We start from the raw sequence: 16,833 nt of genomic DNA, 5'->3' as shown, positions 1-16,833 counted from the left end.
GATACGATCGAATAGTATCCAGAAGATTTCTTTTGCTGGGCATTATACCGTACTTAGAGCGCTAACTAGAACAATCTGCGGTTTCTTTCAGATTCGCCATCTGATTCTTCGTTCAGTCACTAGAGATCTGCTGAGTTGGGTATTGGATTGTTTGCGGCGCAATGCTGAGGATGGAAGGATTGCTTGAAATGCAAGAAGAAGAAATTCCCGATGATGATCAAATCCAAATGCCAAAAGGAATGTTTGGAAGGTTGTAATTCACTTCGACTTGAGAGTCGACGAAATTTGCAGTGGCTGACGATGAATCCTGAGGTTCTTCGGAAAGAAAGATCCACCAAAATCCAGGGACGAGAAGTGGATCAAACGTCGTTTTGTCTTGACAGGTATAGTCCTTTAATGATTGCACAAACGATTCATGTCATCTCATGACAGATGATACATTTCGTTATTTCCGACCATCAGAAAACTCAGAGAGAGAACGGAGAGACCGAGCATTAGCAGCAATGAACAGCAGGTTCGTTGCTCCTCACTTTGTGTTACCTGTCTCAAAGCTGTACAGGACGGCTCCTAGGATCGAGTTCGGAAGCGATAAAATATACACTCGAGACTTTGAGGAAATCTTGGTGAATCTTGGCAATTTTGTTATCTGCTCTGAGGTCAGGTCGCCAGCCGCGGCATGAAGGCATCTTCGATGTGAAATTTCGAGGCGGTTGCTGGAGACTGCGGGCGGGAACCAACGTCAGGCACATCTGGATGAGGTTGGAAGGAATGGTTTGGACAAGAATGCAGACCATTGAATGCTGCTGCGTGCAGGCAACTCAATGCTGCCAAGATAGCTGCCACTCAGAAGGAGGCAAAGCGGAATCAAGGTAGAAACTCTGTTGTGGATACGGAATGACATGTTTGCTTTAAGACGAGCATCCAAGTCCTCCCTCACAAAGTTCTTCAGAGCCAGTCAACTCTGAACCATGCCCAGTTGACTCAGACAGGTAGTCATGGCATATTTGAGATGCAATGACACGCATTTAAAGGCTCGTGATTGGCAGGTTTGTTGTGGCGCTGAAAAGTCAAGTCGACATGAGTGGAAGCGTGATGATGCTGGGGATGCGAATCTCAAAATCTTCAGGTACTTCATGATTGATCACTTGATTCAACTTACAGGATCTAGCCTATCCAGGATTTGCGATCCGTGAAATAGCTCCAAGGGTAAACCATGGACATGGAAGAATGAAAGTGTTTGATGTGTAGGAGCAGTCTATCGCTGCCGAAAGCAGACTTCAAGTCGGCGATGTCATCGAGAAAGTGAACAATTGCAGTGTCAAGGGGAAAGAGAAGGTAAGAATGACTGCATTCTGTTTCGCCGTTTCACACCCTAGCAGGAAGTACTGTCAATCATTCGAAATGGCCTGCAGACCAATGAGAGCATAGACCTACAAATACTTCGCCCAGCGCAGGAAGTAGTCACAGGCGATATCATTGCCGTCCAAGGGGCGGACGGCAAGGATAGTGTCAGAAGTGTATCTGCCATGCTGCACAAAGAGCGTCCCAGCGCCCCGATGGCAGAGCGTACAAGCTTGTCCAGGAAAGAGGCGCAGGTGTGCTCATTCGCATCTTTCATCAACACCTCTCCTGAACTTCAAGTCTGAAGGATCTCGAAGATCGGATGCTCGAGCTTGCCATCAAGTTGTCCCTCGACGAACAAAATTCAGTTCCCTCTCAACCCGAACAACCAAGGAAAAGACTTTCAGCGCCTGCACAGATGGAGGATTCGGACGACGATGATGTCATTCTGGACCCACGAAGGTCTAGAATGCCTCTACATGCTGCCCCTCAACTTTGCCGTAGGGGACGACGAGTGGTGTCGCATCCTGTCGGTCAATCAGTCAAGGTAAGTCCGGTGACTCCTCTCGTACGCTGAAACCTCACTCAGCTTCCTCTCAAGAGCAACTCCAACGATTCTTCACACATCCCTGACGAATTTCTTTGTCCAATTACGGTTGATACTGTCTTTCGATCGTTCGCCTCTGACTAGAAAGTTTCACAGCTTGAGCCTATGAGCAACCCTGTCCTAGCAGCCGATGGTTTCAGTTACGAAAAGGAGGCCATGGAGGTGAAATTTCTCAGCTGCTCGTTGCCGCGTCAGATGAGATCGTTTAGGAGTGGCTGGCGCTGGGACATCGCTCCTCTCCCAAGACAGGAGCGCCAGTGCGCGTCTCCCATGCGCGATATTTTCGTTCTCCTGACTCCATCGTAGTTGTCGCATCTATCACTGACCCAAAACCATGCCCTTCGGAACTTGATAAGGGTAACCTCTTTTCACATATGATTGAGCTGATCTCTTAATTGATTCTAATGTAGGAATATGTTTGGGCTCCACAAGATGCTCCGCGATAGACCTTCTTGATGACCAGCTATTATCGTGTAATTGGTGTAGACTGGTACTAATTTGGCTTCAAATAAAATGCTGCAATGTCATAGTTGAATCCAACAGCTACCTCGGTACAGGATGAGCGCATCGAGCCTCGATACGTGCAGCATGCTGCTGCAATAGTGCAAGGTGGTCAGTTGCATACCGCACACAGTGCCCCGCACGTGTAGCAGACGTGGAGGGGAATAGGTTTATGTTGTAGCCGACGGCATCAGTCTGTCGTGCTCGTTGTGTTCGAGTAAACACAACACACATTGCGCTGGTACGCTCTCTGATTCCCCAAACTTGCTGCCTGGTGGTTGTTTCAATCAGCTTTCTTTAGACAGAGCTAGGTGACCAGCATCCCTCCCGTGCAGACGAAGATAGCTGAATGTCTGTTGTGTCGATCTGCACGTTGCCATAGCGTGACATTCATGTGTTGGCTTCACAGGCTTCACAACCTCGCATCTCTCGATCCCGTTGGGGAGCTTCCTCACTCGCAACAGTCAAAACACCTGGCAATTAAGAGGTTGGAGTGCTGACATGCCCGTCCTAATTTTTAAAATCTCGAGATCTTTTTTTTTCCTCCTAGGGTCGTAGATGAGACTGCCAAGCTGATTACAATCATTTTAGTTTAGACTTCTTGCCATAAAAATTCTACAAAGGTGTAAACAAAAATGTATTCTCTTGATATCACTTGGGCCCCTCGCAATAAATTATTGAATCGCAGCAATAGAGGAAGACCCACGCATCTTGTTACTTTACAACGAACATTTCTTGCAGTGTGTACCAGTGGCACAGTACAACATTACCTCAGTTGTACTGCAATTTATCTCGAGGTTGTACCGCAATCTCATTTCGTTACTACCACACTATTCGCTAAAATGTTTGTAAAGTTTTAAATACACACCTTCGATCAGACCCATCCACCCCACCCCCGTCTTTCCCCCGTTCCCTATCAAGGGGTACACTTCCTCTCCTCGCCCCGACCTCCACTGCACGCGAGCCTTGATAGAGCGGCATGAAGGAGCGCTTGTGGCATGCTCACCTAGCCAAATATCTTGAACACTCCTTTGATCTCCAACCTTCTCGTCATATTTCCATCACACTGGAGCGAGACCACCCCTGTCTGCTGTGCTGCATCCTCCCCCGCCAACCCATCACCTGTGTAATGTGACATGGTACAGGCAATACCGATAAAATTCAAGACTTGATCCTGCTTGTTCATGCGATTTTGAACTGATTTGATTCCAAAGCAGGATTGAAAGTTGCTGGTCCAGCGTCCAAGGTTGATGTCCAGGTGACCGTACAACCAAGATCAGCTGTCATTCTGACGGAATCGAATGAAACAGATTCATACTTTGACATGATGCCCTTGAAGGAATTTGCTCGAGATTGAAAAATCAGTGAGAGACATATAGATGCAAAACATCGTCAATGTCAAAGCTCGACCAAGGAGGGGGGAGGACCGTGAAGGTTCAAGCATAGAGATTGATCTACAGACTGTGGAGAGTCTTTACCATCTGAGGCAAGAAGATGCAGCAGCTGCACTGGTACGCCCGAGTCTCTGTGGTTGTGTAGCAGCGACTTTAATCCTTGACTCGGCGTTTGATAGGGGATTTCACTTACAAGCCTCAAGTCAGCATGCCGTAGGCTGGGTGTGAAGAGATGGCCTTACTCGCGGAATCGGAATCAGGCGGCTGCTGATTCCCCTACTGAGATGGAGACAGCGCTGGAAGTCGCGGATGCACCTCAGCACGTGCACCCCAGTGTTGCTAGTCCGGACCTCAATTCTACGCAACTCGCAGCGGGGTTCGGCTCGGTCGAACATAGCTTTCATAATGACACAAGTATTTCAAGCGCCTCAACACAACATTTCCTCCATCATCCGACGATCCGACCTGCGGCAGAATTAATCTATACAACCTCGTCATCACAGTCGTATAGTTCCAGTGGCGAGGATGCAGCTGGAAGCAGCAGCGCAGGTTTGCACGTTCAAACACTGGCGCCATCCTGGATAGAATGGTTTGTCAACGCCAAAGATTTCGAACCAGTATGTAAAGACGAACCCATATAATTTTAGAAATATTGCACAAAAATACACAATGCTGAAAAATGTGAATCAACCGTCTATTTTTCACATCTGAACATGAAAACGGCCATCCATCAGTTGCTGGCCAAGCTTCCTTCTGTCTTCATCGCAGATGCGCGTGACACACATTTATGCGGCTTTGCAGTAGACTTTTGTGACCTATTTTTCCTTGCAAGCAACTACAGAATGTCCGATTTTCCCTCTCTTGGCAAGTGCAGCTATCGCTTTAGTTACCGTCGCATAACTCTTGAAGATATTCGACTTCTTGTGATTATGTTACTGTTTTGAGGCAATGAGAAGATTTCTATCACTGCATGCATTTTCTCAGTAGGCTTTCAAGCATGTGTATTTCTGCAAAATCACTGCGGTAAGTTTCAGTGTCAATCTGCTCATGGTTTGTAAGGCATTCTTATTACGATAACCCTGCGTCAGTCACACTCATGAGAATGTGCTAACAGACGTGATCGTGGCAAACAGATGATCATTGAAGGCAACCCACGATAGCCTTTCCTTTGAGATTTTGATCATCTGAACAGTGCTATGATGGAATCAAAGTGAAGGAAGCTCAGACGGAAGGATTGGTTCAGGACCAGAGGCGGCCTCGGGGGAGGGTGCGAAGCTCGATTTGACCTTTTTGACCAGCATTTATAAGGATTTGTTTAAAACAACGTTTCTTGGACAGTCCCGGTATGCGCAGGCGCATCACGATCCGTTCAGAAATTTTGAAATATTTCAATGTTTCTTTCAATCTTTCAACTTTGGCCAACATAATTTCGTAACAGCGGTCGTGAAACAGGCAACGGTTTGGATCGCCACATGCTGGTACGGTCGGGTGAGCGAGCCAACTCGAGCAATCAGAGACAGCTAAGTTCGAACTTGAGGCTGAAGCACCAAATATGCGAGAGATCTTCTCTGCATGAATCTGCAAAAGATAACCTCTGCCTCGACGTTCATTCGGTGGAGGGTGGAGGGTGGAGAATGGAGGATGAAAGTTGGACGGTGATGGAGGATGGCCGGGCGCATCTCCGATTTCCAGATGGATTGAGCGAGAACTAACGACAAGGTATCATTTTCTTGATTTGAAGTTCTGAGAAGGAAGTACGGTCAAGAACCTGAGTTTCTGCAGGATAGTGGATGAGGAACAATATGCTGAGAGTGACAGTAGTTGTCCGCAGAAGTCAGAGTCAGGTCAGAATAGAATCAACTTAAATGAGCAAGAGCTGTTTTGTCTCAACCAATGAAGATGTGATGTTGGTAAGTAACATCAACGAAGCTTGAGCTCTCATATCCCTCAATGAGGATGGATGAAGGAGACGTGTCAGCTCTCTCATGCGGGTACATATGCTCCATCCTGAACCGTCATTCCTTCTTGTTGCCTTGTTCATGATGAGCACTTATATCAACTTGTTCATGATGAGTACTTATATCAACTTGTTCATGACGAGCACTTATATCAACTTGTTCATGATGAGTACGTAAGGGATGTTGCAATGGCAGGCTGGTTCACTCGCAGCAATTCTGCGTAAATAATTGCTGGTAAGGAACGGGGCCGAGGACATCCCTTTTAGGGCACTAGTCACGAGGTTCCAAGTGCCGTGACATGAAGGAGGCAAACCAATCGAAAGGCAGTCGCTGATGCTCAAAGCCCGAACAGCATAAAACTAGTTGTTGTTTTCTCGAACATATGTACTGGTAGAGAGGATTTGGTACTGTATTTTGTACGGAGACGTATGGAAATATAAATATTAATTTATTTCTAATGTCGTCATGTCGTTGGACTGGTGTGGCGGAGGCCAGTGTGACTGAAAACCTGCAGATCGAATGAGATTCTGGAAAGACCTTTTTGTCAGCAGGTTGTGCACGGAGACCACTTGGCTGCGACACCTGGTGTAAGAAGTAAAGGAAAGGGTGTGTTTTCGCACAGCTCGTATTCCTCAATTTACTACCGATTGCGTTGCTCGACAAGGCTGCACCCTCCCCATCTCTTCTCCGCGCCGGCGCGCACTCGCCCCTTGTTCCTCGGATCCTCGGCCTCCACCACCTTTGCTACTATCAGATCGACTTCAACTTGCCATCGCAAACCTGAGCGAGTCTGATTGAAACCATCACACCCTAGTACATAGAGTTCTAACACGCTTGTCTTTTCTTTCATCCTTTACCAGGAATCGACTTTTGTATGACACAACTGGTGTGTTTTGTTCAACATTGCTGCAATTCTTCTTGTGAATTTTGAAGGAATCTCAACTATCCTGGTATCTTATGACAGCGCAGACTGTGCGAGTAACAGCTAGACCTAGAAAAGATGCTGAAGTTCCATCGGGCCTTCCCGTAGACCTAGACCTGCCGACGATTGAAGGAATGTTTCACATGCGCCAGGAAGACGCCGCTGCCTCACTTGTAAGATTTTCCTCTTATGCTACTAATACTGCTGTTTGAAAATCCTGACATGGCGGCAGGGGATCTCTCTTTCCAGCTTGAAATCTGCCTGTAGGCGACTGAGGGTGAGGAGATGGCCGTATTCAAGGCTGCATGGCACCAACATTGAGCCAGAAGACGACGAGCAGCGGCAAATCTCGCCGAACAATCTTTCGAGTGACGAACTCGCTGTGAGCCGAGACGATACAGATCAAGGGCCTTCTCGAAATCTCTCTGACCCTCCCCATCCTGTAGAGTTTCCCCCTGCTAGTTGGCCCCGGTTGGCTCAGACAGAGCCTCGATGGTTGGAATGCTCCCAGGTCAATGAGGCAAATTTGGATGTCAATTGGGTTTGCAACTTTTCAAGGGAAAGTGCCCGATGGCTGAAGCATTTCCTGACAAGTAGTGATGATTACATGTCAGACTGAGACTGTTGAGCGACTTGTTTCCTGAGCTTGCAAGCTAGATGTACATACAACAATTAAACAGTGCTCAAATTTACAGGTTAAAGGATTGACAGATACATTCACAGTCTCAATCATCCTGCCATGTTGTCAGCATCGGCATGAGGCAGGTTTGGACCTTGGTGAAACAATGTGAGTACATGATGGAACATAAAATTTTGGTTCAAACCAATCCCACATTCATTGTCCACAATCATGGTCGTTGGTGCTATCACATCTCATTTCCTCCTATGCTCGTTTAACTTTCATTTCTCTCTATCCCATCTAGCATCAAATTCTCTTTTGGTTATGCTGTATTTGTGTTCATCATCTGCACTGTCAATCCTTCTAACCCTAAACGTCACCTCTAAGACTTCCATGCCTTCACTTGTATTGATGAACTTGTTCCATCCATTTAGTTTTGCTCATTCAACAGTTTTCCTGCTCAATGGTACTCGGTATCATCCTGGTACCTCCTAGTCTGAGCATCAATCCTCATCATACTGAAGTTCACCGATACCACCGCATTACCTGTTCCTCCTCGCCACTTGCAAGATGCTTCTAACCATAAGTAATATCGACATTACTATCACACTTCTTGGCTTCTCCGTTAGGTTGTCGAATAGAGTTACTTCCCCAAAAAATGAACACTGCTTGCTTAGCATTGTCTTACCCCGCCCCTGACGCTGTATCAGTCCACATTCTTCACTCTTGTCCAGAACACATTTTTCATGTTCGTTTTAGGGCAAATGTGTACAGTTTGAAAGAAAAGTGGAACATCAACTCCTCTGCCCCGGCACATACATCCCCGCATCTCAACTCCCACAATACGCAATCATAATCACCATTGTGATTGCGTCACAAAATCTCTCTTCCAAAGTCGTTGCCTGTTTGCTTCGATTGCACCCTGCGTTGAATATCACCTGTTTCACCTGTTTGCTTCACCTGTTTGCTTCAATTGTCCCTTGCATTCAATAGCTGCACTGTTATCGTCTCATTACCACATGACGATGAGATTGTTGGTTTTGTGATCTCATCTGGCTTCCTCCTTTGGTCTACTTTGAGTCTCATAAACCGAAGGCTTGATCTTTGGCACATCAACCAACTGGAAGCGATAGCAACAATGTGTGGGTTAGTTTCGATGTATAAGTTGGTGATGTTTGAGGCCATGACTGTAAGCACGGCCTGTCATTGGCAAACCCTCCTCTACAGAAAGCTATTCTGTCTAGGTCAAGATGGATTCCTATCCCATGTAGATCAGACAGGGGTCAGCATAATCTGTCCACGTGATAACGAAATCTAAATGACTTGAAAAGAATAATTTACTAAGTGCCAAGTACTCAATCACAAACTAAAAACTTCTGCAAGAACAAGGTTCACAACGCAAGAAAAAGCTTCACAGCATGGCAAAGTCTCCCAGGGCTGTTCGGATAGTGGCATGTCTTCGGATCAGTGACATCGAGGTATCAAGTGCCCGCAGCTGTCTTGTTCGATGTGGGCATCCATACAACCTCAACCGCACCTGATTCTCGTCAAGCTGCTGCGTTCTTGGTGGTTCGGAACGATCCCCCGAGGGTCTAGCGATCTGGTCAAGAGTCGTTCCCTTTGCCAAGCAGCTCGAATTTGGTTGGACATCAGGTGCTGTGGGGCTAGTGGGAGATCCTCCCTCAGCCATACTACTTCCGTGCAGGTGCATCATTGACCCCTGCTAGGTCTTCTCGACGAAAAAGAATCGAGCGAGGGCAAGTCCTTGACTGGTGAAGAAGGTGTAAATGTGCAGGTGAGCTGCGATACTGTTTCAGCTGTTGCGACAACTAACGATTGTGGAGCGGGATAGCGATGAAGTAGACGAAATTCGGTTGGCAAAAGTGGAGGAAGGGAGCTGGAAGGGAGCGTGAAGTGTAGGAGCGGGGGACGAAGATGTGTCAAGAAGTCAAAACAAGGCACGGGGGAATATATCCTGTTCCAGAAGGGGTATTTTCAATGGATCTGAGGGGGGTAGGGGTGGCATCGGATAGGGGGAGCACAGTCCGAAGGGGTCAGAGGGGGGATAAGAGGTTTTCATGTGAACCTCAATTGAGTTTGCACGTGACCACCAACCAAGCGTTGGGGGTTTGAAATCGGATCGATGCAAAAAGACATGTTTTCACTGTGATCTCCGTGTCCAGAGGTTGCCTGACTCCAAACAATATTTTTTCGTGCAGGTAACTGATGCATGCAGGTGAAGGCCTTACAGGGATGCTGTAGAGATCACGTGGTGTCCGGGGAGACCGTATTCTCTTAAACACAACGGTTGGAATATGCTCGTGTGACTGCCTCCAGATCCGTGTGCACAGACGCCATCTTCAGTTAAACACTCCATCTCAATCAGTGCGAATTCACATCTCGTCGTTGAGATTCTTCTATACCCACCCCCTAGAACATTTAGAAATTCCCCATGTGACCACTTCTATGTCTGACCCGTACGTTGCCCTGCGTAACATGTGGTAGGGGTACGTACGCACCCTGGAACTTCATCCGCATCATGTCAGGGACCATAATTTACTACACCACACTTCTGCATCTATGTACCCCCGGTGTAGCTCGACCCTTGAGTCCTCTTCACTACCCCCTTCATTTAGATACTTTGGTCATGATAATCTAAGGTAGGGTCAGCACCCATACCCCTGGAGGCTCGCTCTGACTCCTCTCCTCGAGCCTTACAAGCTGCACTCCGTCTGCTTCCACCTTATCTTGCCCCCCCCCGCTTCCACATCTTCCACGTCCTCCTTCTCCTACCCTGCCCGTCCTCTTCTCCTGTCCTTCCCTTGTCTTGCTGCTGTAGTGAACACTTGTCTTCCTTGCTGCAGTCGCTTCAACTTGTACATACGTGGTCTCGTTTTTCATCTTTGCGCTTTAGTAAGGGGAGACTAAGATCCTTCCACTGTTTACCTGTCGTGTACAAGAAGGAAACAGTCGGTACATCGAAGGGCTTGTCCTCTCTTTCTGCTTTCTCAAGATTTGTCCTCAAGAATGGATCTCAGAGAACAAACAGTTGTCGTCACAGCACGCCCAAGGCAACAAAATTATGTTCCATCGGGTTTGCTTATCGAGATCGATCTTCCATCCATACAAAGCTTATTCCATCTTCGTCAGGAGGATGCTGCATCTAGACTGGTAAAGCTTCTCCTATAACTCCAATGTTTTTCGATTTGCTCACTGCCGTTGCAGGGCATCTCACTTTCTAGCTTGAAATCAGCTTGTCGAAGACTTGGAGTACATCGATGGCCTTACTCGCGTTTTACCTGCTCGCCCAAGGAAAAGGATAATGGCCAGAACGCAAGCACGCCGACTTCTCTTCCTAGCGATGAAGGCAATGCTAACGTTGCCGTGCATGAATTGAAGGAGGAGTCCGATCCAGCCATGCAGTTGAAACGCGAAAACGATCACGAGAAAAGCGCCTTTGGCAGCTACGACATGATGGAGTTGGACACCTGGCCAGAATGTCAGACGAACAACTCTACATGCGGCTACAATGTTGCATGGATCTGTGACCTGAGCAACCCGGAAGTTTTGCATTGGATAGAGCACTACACATCGTTGGAAGACATGAGAATATGATGAGATTCACGATGAATAGTCTGAGGATCAGGGTGATTGTGACTGAAGCTGACTTGATACTGAAGAGATGTGTAAAGTAATCGAATTGTAAAAAAGGCTGTTTACTCATCAAGAAACAAACTTTATCTGTTCGTATCTGTTGTTACTTTCTTCCATAGCGCCACCTAATGTACCAAAGCAATCACTTCCCACCTCATAGATTCTCTTGCCCTACCTGTGCAGGAACCCCACCATCCCTCTTGGCTGATTCTTCCGCGATGGCTGCTATGTCGTGGCCATGATCAATCTTACTCCTCAGCGCCTAATGATTGTGTAAGTTGCACGGCTACCACGGGCATCATTTCACGGACCTTGACCGCCTGCATTATTTCTTTGAACTCAGCATCTGTGTGCGCCTTCAGCTTCCGCAAGGCTCCCACTTGTTTCGGTGGGTTTTGATCATCGGCTTGATGATCGGAATCAGATTGTTCTGCGAAACCTCCATCATGAACGCACAACTGCGATTCGATGCGGCACCTTTTCGCATGTTCTTGACTGACTTCTCAGTCAAGTGAGCCAGAGCAAGGACCTGTAGATCCATCATTTCAAAACGATGCGGGGGGGTGGAGGTGCTAAGATGAGGGTGTTATAAGGCGGTGCCGTAAACCTGCTGCTCGATGTGCTTCAATTGCAGGCCTGTGGCTCGTCGAAGCTTGTCGACCTCGTGGAAGAATTTCTCCCTGTGACGTCTGGATTCACGATCTCTACGACGGTAAGCAAGATGATGTCGATGGTGGCTGGTATCAGAGTCAGACTTCTAAATTAACCACGTCGTGAAAAAATTACTGGTGGTCGTCATGGACAGAAGTTTTATCTGTGCTCTCAGTCGCCAAGTCGAGCAACTTCTTCCTCAATGCTGCTTGTTGTACCTTTGCAAGAACGAGTTGATGATCGCCAAACAAATTTTGTGATAAGCACCTTAGCCTGCAAAATCTTTAATCGCCATTGCTGCAGATTGTACGCATGTTGTGCTGCATCTTCGTCTTCAAAACGTGTCAGTCTCTTTACACTCCACAACAGAGCATCCGAACCTTCCCATTGCTGGAAAGGAGGACTGAAGAAGTTAGGAACCGGCTTAGGAGCCTGTACAAATTCTTCAACCAGATCCATCGACTGACAAGTTTCTCATTACCTGATATACTGGAGGAGACGAGGTGACGCCGCTAGTGAGAGCACTGGAGCTTTCGGGGTAATCGTTAAACTTCTGCGGTTCGTCCTCTGAAACCAGAGGCCCTCCTTTCTCCGTATACACTTGCGGCTTTGGATACTCCGGAACCTGGACAGCACACCCATCAATGTACGCAAATCACTTCCATCCACGTCACCCACGTTGTAGGTGTCGCCGGGGCCCGCTAGGTAGCTCTCTGAGGCGGCTGGTTCTGTCGGATACATGTCTTCGTCCTCCTCAACTTGAGCCAATTGCTGGCTAGCCAGTCACAATGTAGTAATACGCATTGATCAGATAACCACCTGCGGTTGCGTCTGGGAGGATAGTGCTGCCATCTTTTGACCATACAGAGCAGCATTCATGCCGCCAGCTGCCGCTTGATATGATTGCGCGACCCCAGTGGTTGGATTGACCTGTAGAAAGATAATCTCATCCCATTCCACAGCAGCAGCGCATCTGAGGTATAACAACCTGCATGCGAGGATCCACCGCGGTTGCTTGCTGAGACGACAACTTCTGTGCAGCAGTCTGTTTGCCCGATGGTACAACAATTCCCGGCACCGCCGTTCCTGTGTCGGGATCCAGAGGGGCAGCAATATCGACTATGCCATGCACTGATACTCCATTCCTGATGGTATATCCAGCAGGCGCAGGAATGGAAATGGTTGGTTGCATTGCTGTTGGGGAGTACGCGTAGGCTCCAGCCAATGTTTGAGTCTTTGCCTGTCAGGAGGAGCATCAGTCATGAAGTGAACGCTCCAGCAAGCATCAAGGAACATCACCTTTGAAGACAAGGCATTGCTTCCACCCATGTGCTTCCGCCTCAACGAAGCGGTCTCTCGTAGCCAGTTCTTCATTGCCTGTGATCACGTCAGGATGCGGTCGGAGTGCGGGGAAGGATTCGACCTGCGAGTCGCTCTCTCCACTGGGAGAGGAAGACAACACCGAAGCATCGGGACCTTCATTGCAACATGAGGTTGGAACTCATGGTGGCGATTGAGCATACCCGGAAGACCCAAGGACCTCGCATACGCGCCTTCTGATTGCTGTTGCAGCAAAAGTACGGTTTAGGAGATGAACAAATGTGAGCGCGTCAGTTCAAAGAACCTGGAGAGAAAATGGAGAAACAGACGATCGGGAAACCACAAGGGATACTAAAAATATTCCTGTAGAGTCATGTGTTACGGAGAAAGAAAACATATTACGATGGTTATCTTGCCTAAAGAAATGAAGCCAAACAGTGCCCGTTTGGCGTGTTGGTCGCTTGACTTGCTATGGTTCATCGCAACCCGATGAATCTATTGCAAGTGCGAGCGAATCTTTCCCTGCGATGCGTCGCCGGCAAGATCCAGCAATGAAACCTGGTTCAGCATTACGACATGGATTCTGCATCCTTTCCTAAGCACTCCAAGCTCTCAGACTTTCCTCTCATCCTTCATTAAGCTTTTTCTTCTAAGACCATCTTGTAATCCTTCCCTTCAACATTCTGCACTCCTTGTTGATCCGTCCAACCCTCCTGCTTTCTCCTCCTCCTCCTCTTCCTCCTCTTCCTCCTCCTAATCCTCCTCCTCAGCCGTTCCTGATGCTACTGATGCTCCTGCCACTGTGTCCTCCGCTCCCCTCGTTGCCCATGCCAGCCTATATTTGTGGCATGTCGAAGAGTCAACGCACGTTACACTTTCATCCTTTTCGTAACGGTGTTTGCCCGCTTCCCCTCTCTGACCTTAGGTGTTGTGACCCGAATGTTGGGCGACCGATCTGAGAAATGTCGAAAAGGAAGGACGATGACGAATGGGGTGCGGGGAGGGAGAGGAGCAGGAGGAGAACGGGCGGAGGGTTCAAGTCCAGCGAGCAGTTCGCTTCTTCCATGGGGGAGAAATACAACCAAGGAGGGAGGGAAAGCCTGAGGAGAGACGCGGAGAAGTTGACCCAGCAGGCGTCAAGGGGGGAATGGAGAAGCGTGTTCGGGTTGGAGGGGTTGGAGCTGCTTGAGCTGAATGGCGAAACTCGGACGGAGATCATTGAGATTGCAACAGCAGAAAGACGCAGGTTGCTCAAGATATGGCATCCTGACAAGTACGGTGATCTCGAGGCGGAGAGGACCCGAGCGACTCAGAGCATCAATCAGCTGTGGGAACTTGCCAGCTCTGTCCTCTTCAAGGACCCACCAGCCCCTTCCAATCCATCTCAACAGCCTCAGCAGCATTCACAGCCTCAGGAACCTCAGCAGCATCCACAGCATCCACAGCCTTCACCTCATTTTTCGCCTCCTCAGCCTCGTCCTCATCATGAGCCTTCGCACCCTGGGGCACTGCAGGCAGTGGGTGCTCAGTTTGCTGGCATGCAGCATCAAGGCATGCAGAGCAATGGGTTTAGCCGAGACGCGTTCACTGCAAGGATGTTGTTGGGGGAGTTGGCCTCCCAGAACCGCCTGCTCTGCAGCGAGAACATCCGAACCTATATCGGCTTCGCCGAGTACCTCTCGATGAACTGCGAGTTTCAATACATGGGGACCAATCGTGCAGTCAATCATGATGTTGTATCCAACCGCGTTCGTGTGAACTTGACATCCCTCCAGGACCTCGGGCGATATCGTGACTTTGGAACCATATCCTTGATTGCAGTAGCGCACGACGACACGAGTGAGTGTGGAACGAAAGCCAAATTCTATGTCATTGACGGGCAGCATCGACTTGAGACAATGGAAGAGCTGAAGAGACTGAGACCCAACCAACCCATCCACTTCCAGCTCCGCTGCAAAGTCGTCGAGACGTACGCGGATGCTGTGCACGAGTTGATCTCGTTGCAGGATTGCTACCAGGCTGACCCCAGATGCTTCTTCCGGGCTCTCGATGAGAACAAAGTCGCCTCGCTCATCCTTGACTGCAGCAGAAGCGAGTGGCCCAAGGCCTTTTATGAGTGGGACGCCAGGAGCAGGATGCATGCTTCCATTCAATGGGAGGAGAGGAGGGGGAAAGCTCGAGCTGACCCGGCAAGGCCCTCCTTGAGCGACGGCGTGCTCTTCGATATCTTGCGAGACACGGGAATCCTAGATGCCGCGATGCTGCTCCTACGAGAGCCCAACGAGAACAGAAACTCTTTCCTCGGGGACTACGGGGCCGTGGCAACGGCAGCGCTGGAGCAAATCAGAGTTGTTAACAACAAGATCAAAGAGGCTGGAGAGCCTGGGCTCAAACTGGGTCTGGCCAAGTCGACATGGGACAAGTGCAAGCATCCGCAGTTTGGATACTTGGGTATGTACCGTCATGGCGATGACAACGGGCGGAAGATCTTGTCGCTCCTCCAGGATTGCAACCTCGCTATGAACCAGCAGCCACCGGAGCCCGAGGACGAGGAGCCGAGGTTTACGCCCGGCGATCACGTGAGCATCCAAGGGCTCTGCGGCAAGGTGGAGTACAACGCTAGGATAGGGATCGTCCGGGAGTGCCTGAGCACGGGGAGGTTTCAGGTTGAACTGCCCGATCCTCGCAATCGGGGGACCAGAACAATCATCGCCGTCAAGCCAGAGAACATGACGCTGGTGCTGCGGAATATGAACAACGCTCAGGTTGTCCCAGTGTGAAATGATTTCAAGTTTTGTTGTAGCTTTTTCAGCTGGTTTTAAACATTGTCCGCACTGAATGCCTTTCAGCCTGCTTCCAATTTAGATTGGAAATGAAATCTTGTATTGCACGTCGATGGATAAAATCTTTACGATGCTGAGAGTCGTGAACGATGCGATACGAAACTCACGAGGGATGACTATCAGACGTTATGTTTAATTTTGTACAGGGAGATTAAATTCCGTTCTTGACACTGTCCATCAAAGATTTCGCTGCTAGCAGTTCCCCATGCAAGGCCGTCAGCTTGTCTTGTGAGATCTCGAAACCGACCTGCATGCATCATCACCACAAGCAGAAGGCAGCGAGAACAGTCAGCGCAACATAAAAATGTAGATAGCTCACCTTGCGGCCTCCGGTTTCCAGGAGAAGATGACCGGAGACTGAACGCACGTCCTTACCCAAGCTCGAGCCTAAGACTGCCTCCGACCTCCAGTCAACCTTGGTGAGTCCTGGCAGCTTCAGCGTCTGGTTCGCAAGATGATGCCGCAGGCTCTCTTGGCTCTCTTTGTAAGGGCGTGACAGTGCTGTAGTATGCTCCTTCGGCAACCCCAGCTGCTGTAACTCCGTCTCCAGCACATTCGCGTCACAATCGTATTTCGCCGCGTTCGTCAGGATGTACTCAAGGACAGCAACTGCTGCCTTCACCTGCGAGACCTCAAACCCCGCGTCTCCCGTCAGCTTCGCAATCTTGACGTAATCTAGGGGCTGGCCCTTCATGCTGGCGATCACTTGAGACGCTATGAGTTTCATGCGCACAGAGGACTGTCAGATCAGAGGTGTTACATGGCTACATCACGCGAGAAAGTGCATTCAAAAGTCTCACTATCTTTGATAGATACGCGATCTCGGCCAGGATCCAATCCGGAGCATCCAAATCCCCAAAGCACCGGAAACGCTTGAGGATTGTAGTCAGCAAGATACATGGAAGAATGTAATGGGTAAGAAGCACCAGGGAGAAGGTGAAAGGGAACAACATCAAGCAGACCATTGCTTACAATGATTGCACGTCGAGGCAGTTCAAAGATCTAACATGTAAGGGAAGGAGA

The 16,833-nt window shown here is 48.8% G+C and overlaps 5 protein-coding genes across 5 annotated transcripts; 3 read left to right on the top strand and 2 right to left on the bottom strand.

Moving 5' to 3' along the window:
- Positions 1-161: 161 nt before the first annotated feature.
- GUITHDRAFT_135841 (hypothetical protein) lies at positions 162-2,394 on the top strand (the record flags this gene model as incomplete). Its single annotated transcript, XM_005836590.1, has 16 exons — positions 162-250; positions 313-383; positions 433-514; positions 560-661; positions 814-869; positions 994-1,046; positions 1,162-1,206; positions 1,255-1,335; positions 1,380-1,595; positions 1,649-1,803; positions 1,846-1,888; positions 1,931-1,996; positions 2,045-2,110; positions 2,158-2,205; positions 2,255-2,305; positions 2,359-2,394. 16 exons carry the CDS (start codon positions 162-164, stop codon positions 2,392-2,394), a joined length of 1,260 nt encoding a protein of 419 aa, XP_005836647.1.
- A 7,975-nt stretch (positions 2,395-10,369) lies between these two features.
- GUITHDRAFT_104629 (hypothetical protein) lies at positions 10,370-10,957 on the top strand (the record flags this gene model as incomplete). Its single annotated transcript, XM_005836589.1, has 2 exons — positions 10,370-10,513; positions 10,568-10,957. 2 exons carry the CDS (start codon positions 10,370-10,372, stop codon positions 10,955-10,957), a joined length of 534 nt encoding a protein of 177 aa, XP_005836646.1.
- Positions 10,958-11,079: 122 nt separating this feature from the next.
- Positions 11,080-13,556, bottom strand: GUITHDRAFT_135840 (hypothetical protein; the record flags this gene model as incomplete). The annotated part of the gene is made up of 16 exons (XM_005836588.1): positions 11,080-11,121; positions 11,172-11,258; positions 11,308-11,426; positions 11,474-11,525; positions 11,604-11,733; positions 11,783-11,865; positions 11,915-11,979; positions 12,028-12,079; positions 12,129-12,272; positions 12,326-12,418; positions 12,467-12,577; positions 12,636-12,887; positions 12,947-13,024; positions 13,124-13,210; positions 13,272-13,330; positions 13,526-13,556. The coding sequence occupies 16 exons, from the start codon at positions 13,554-13,556 to the stop codon at positions 11,080-11,082; spliced, it is 1,485 nt and encodes a 494-aa protein (XP_005836645.1).
- Positions 13,557-13,929: 373 nt separating this feature from the next.
- GUITHDRAFT_135839 (hypothetical protein) lies at positions 13,930-15,747 on the top strand (the record flags this gene model as incomplete). The annotated part of the gene is made up of 1 exon (XM_005836587.1): positions 13,930-15,747. The coding sequence occupies one exon, from the start codon at positions 13,930-13,932 to the stop codon at positions 15,745-15,747; it is 1,818 nt and encodes a 605-aa protein (XP_005836644.1).
- A 181-nt stretch (positions 15,748-15,928) lies between these two features.
- Positions 15,929-16,763, bottom strand: GUITHDRAFT_85648 (hypothetical protein; the record flags this gene model as incomplete). The annotated part of the gene is made up of 3 exons (XM_005836586.1): positions 15,929-16,057; positions 16,130-16,549; positions 16,611-16,763. 3 exons carry the CDS (start codon positions 16,761-16,763, stop codon positions 15,962-15,964), a joined length of 669 nt encoding a protein of 222 aa, XP_005836643.1. The 3' UTR covers positions 15,929-15,961.
- Between the last annotated feature and the right edge of the window lie 70 nt (positions 16,764-16,833).

The sequence above is a fragment of the Guillardia theta genome, assembly GCF_000315625.1.
Source record: "Guillardia theta CCMP2712 unplaced genomic scaffold GUITHscaffold_17, whole genome shotgun sequence".
NCBI classification, from domain to species: domain Eukaryota; class Cryptophyceae; order Pyrenomonadales; family Geminigeraceae; genus Guillardia; species Guillardia theta.
This window is presented reverse-complemented; position numbering and strand designations above follow the sequence as displayed.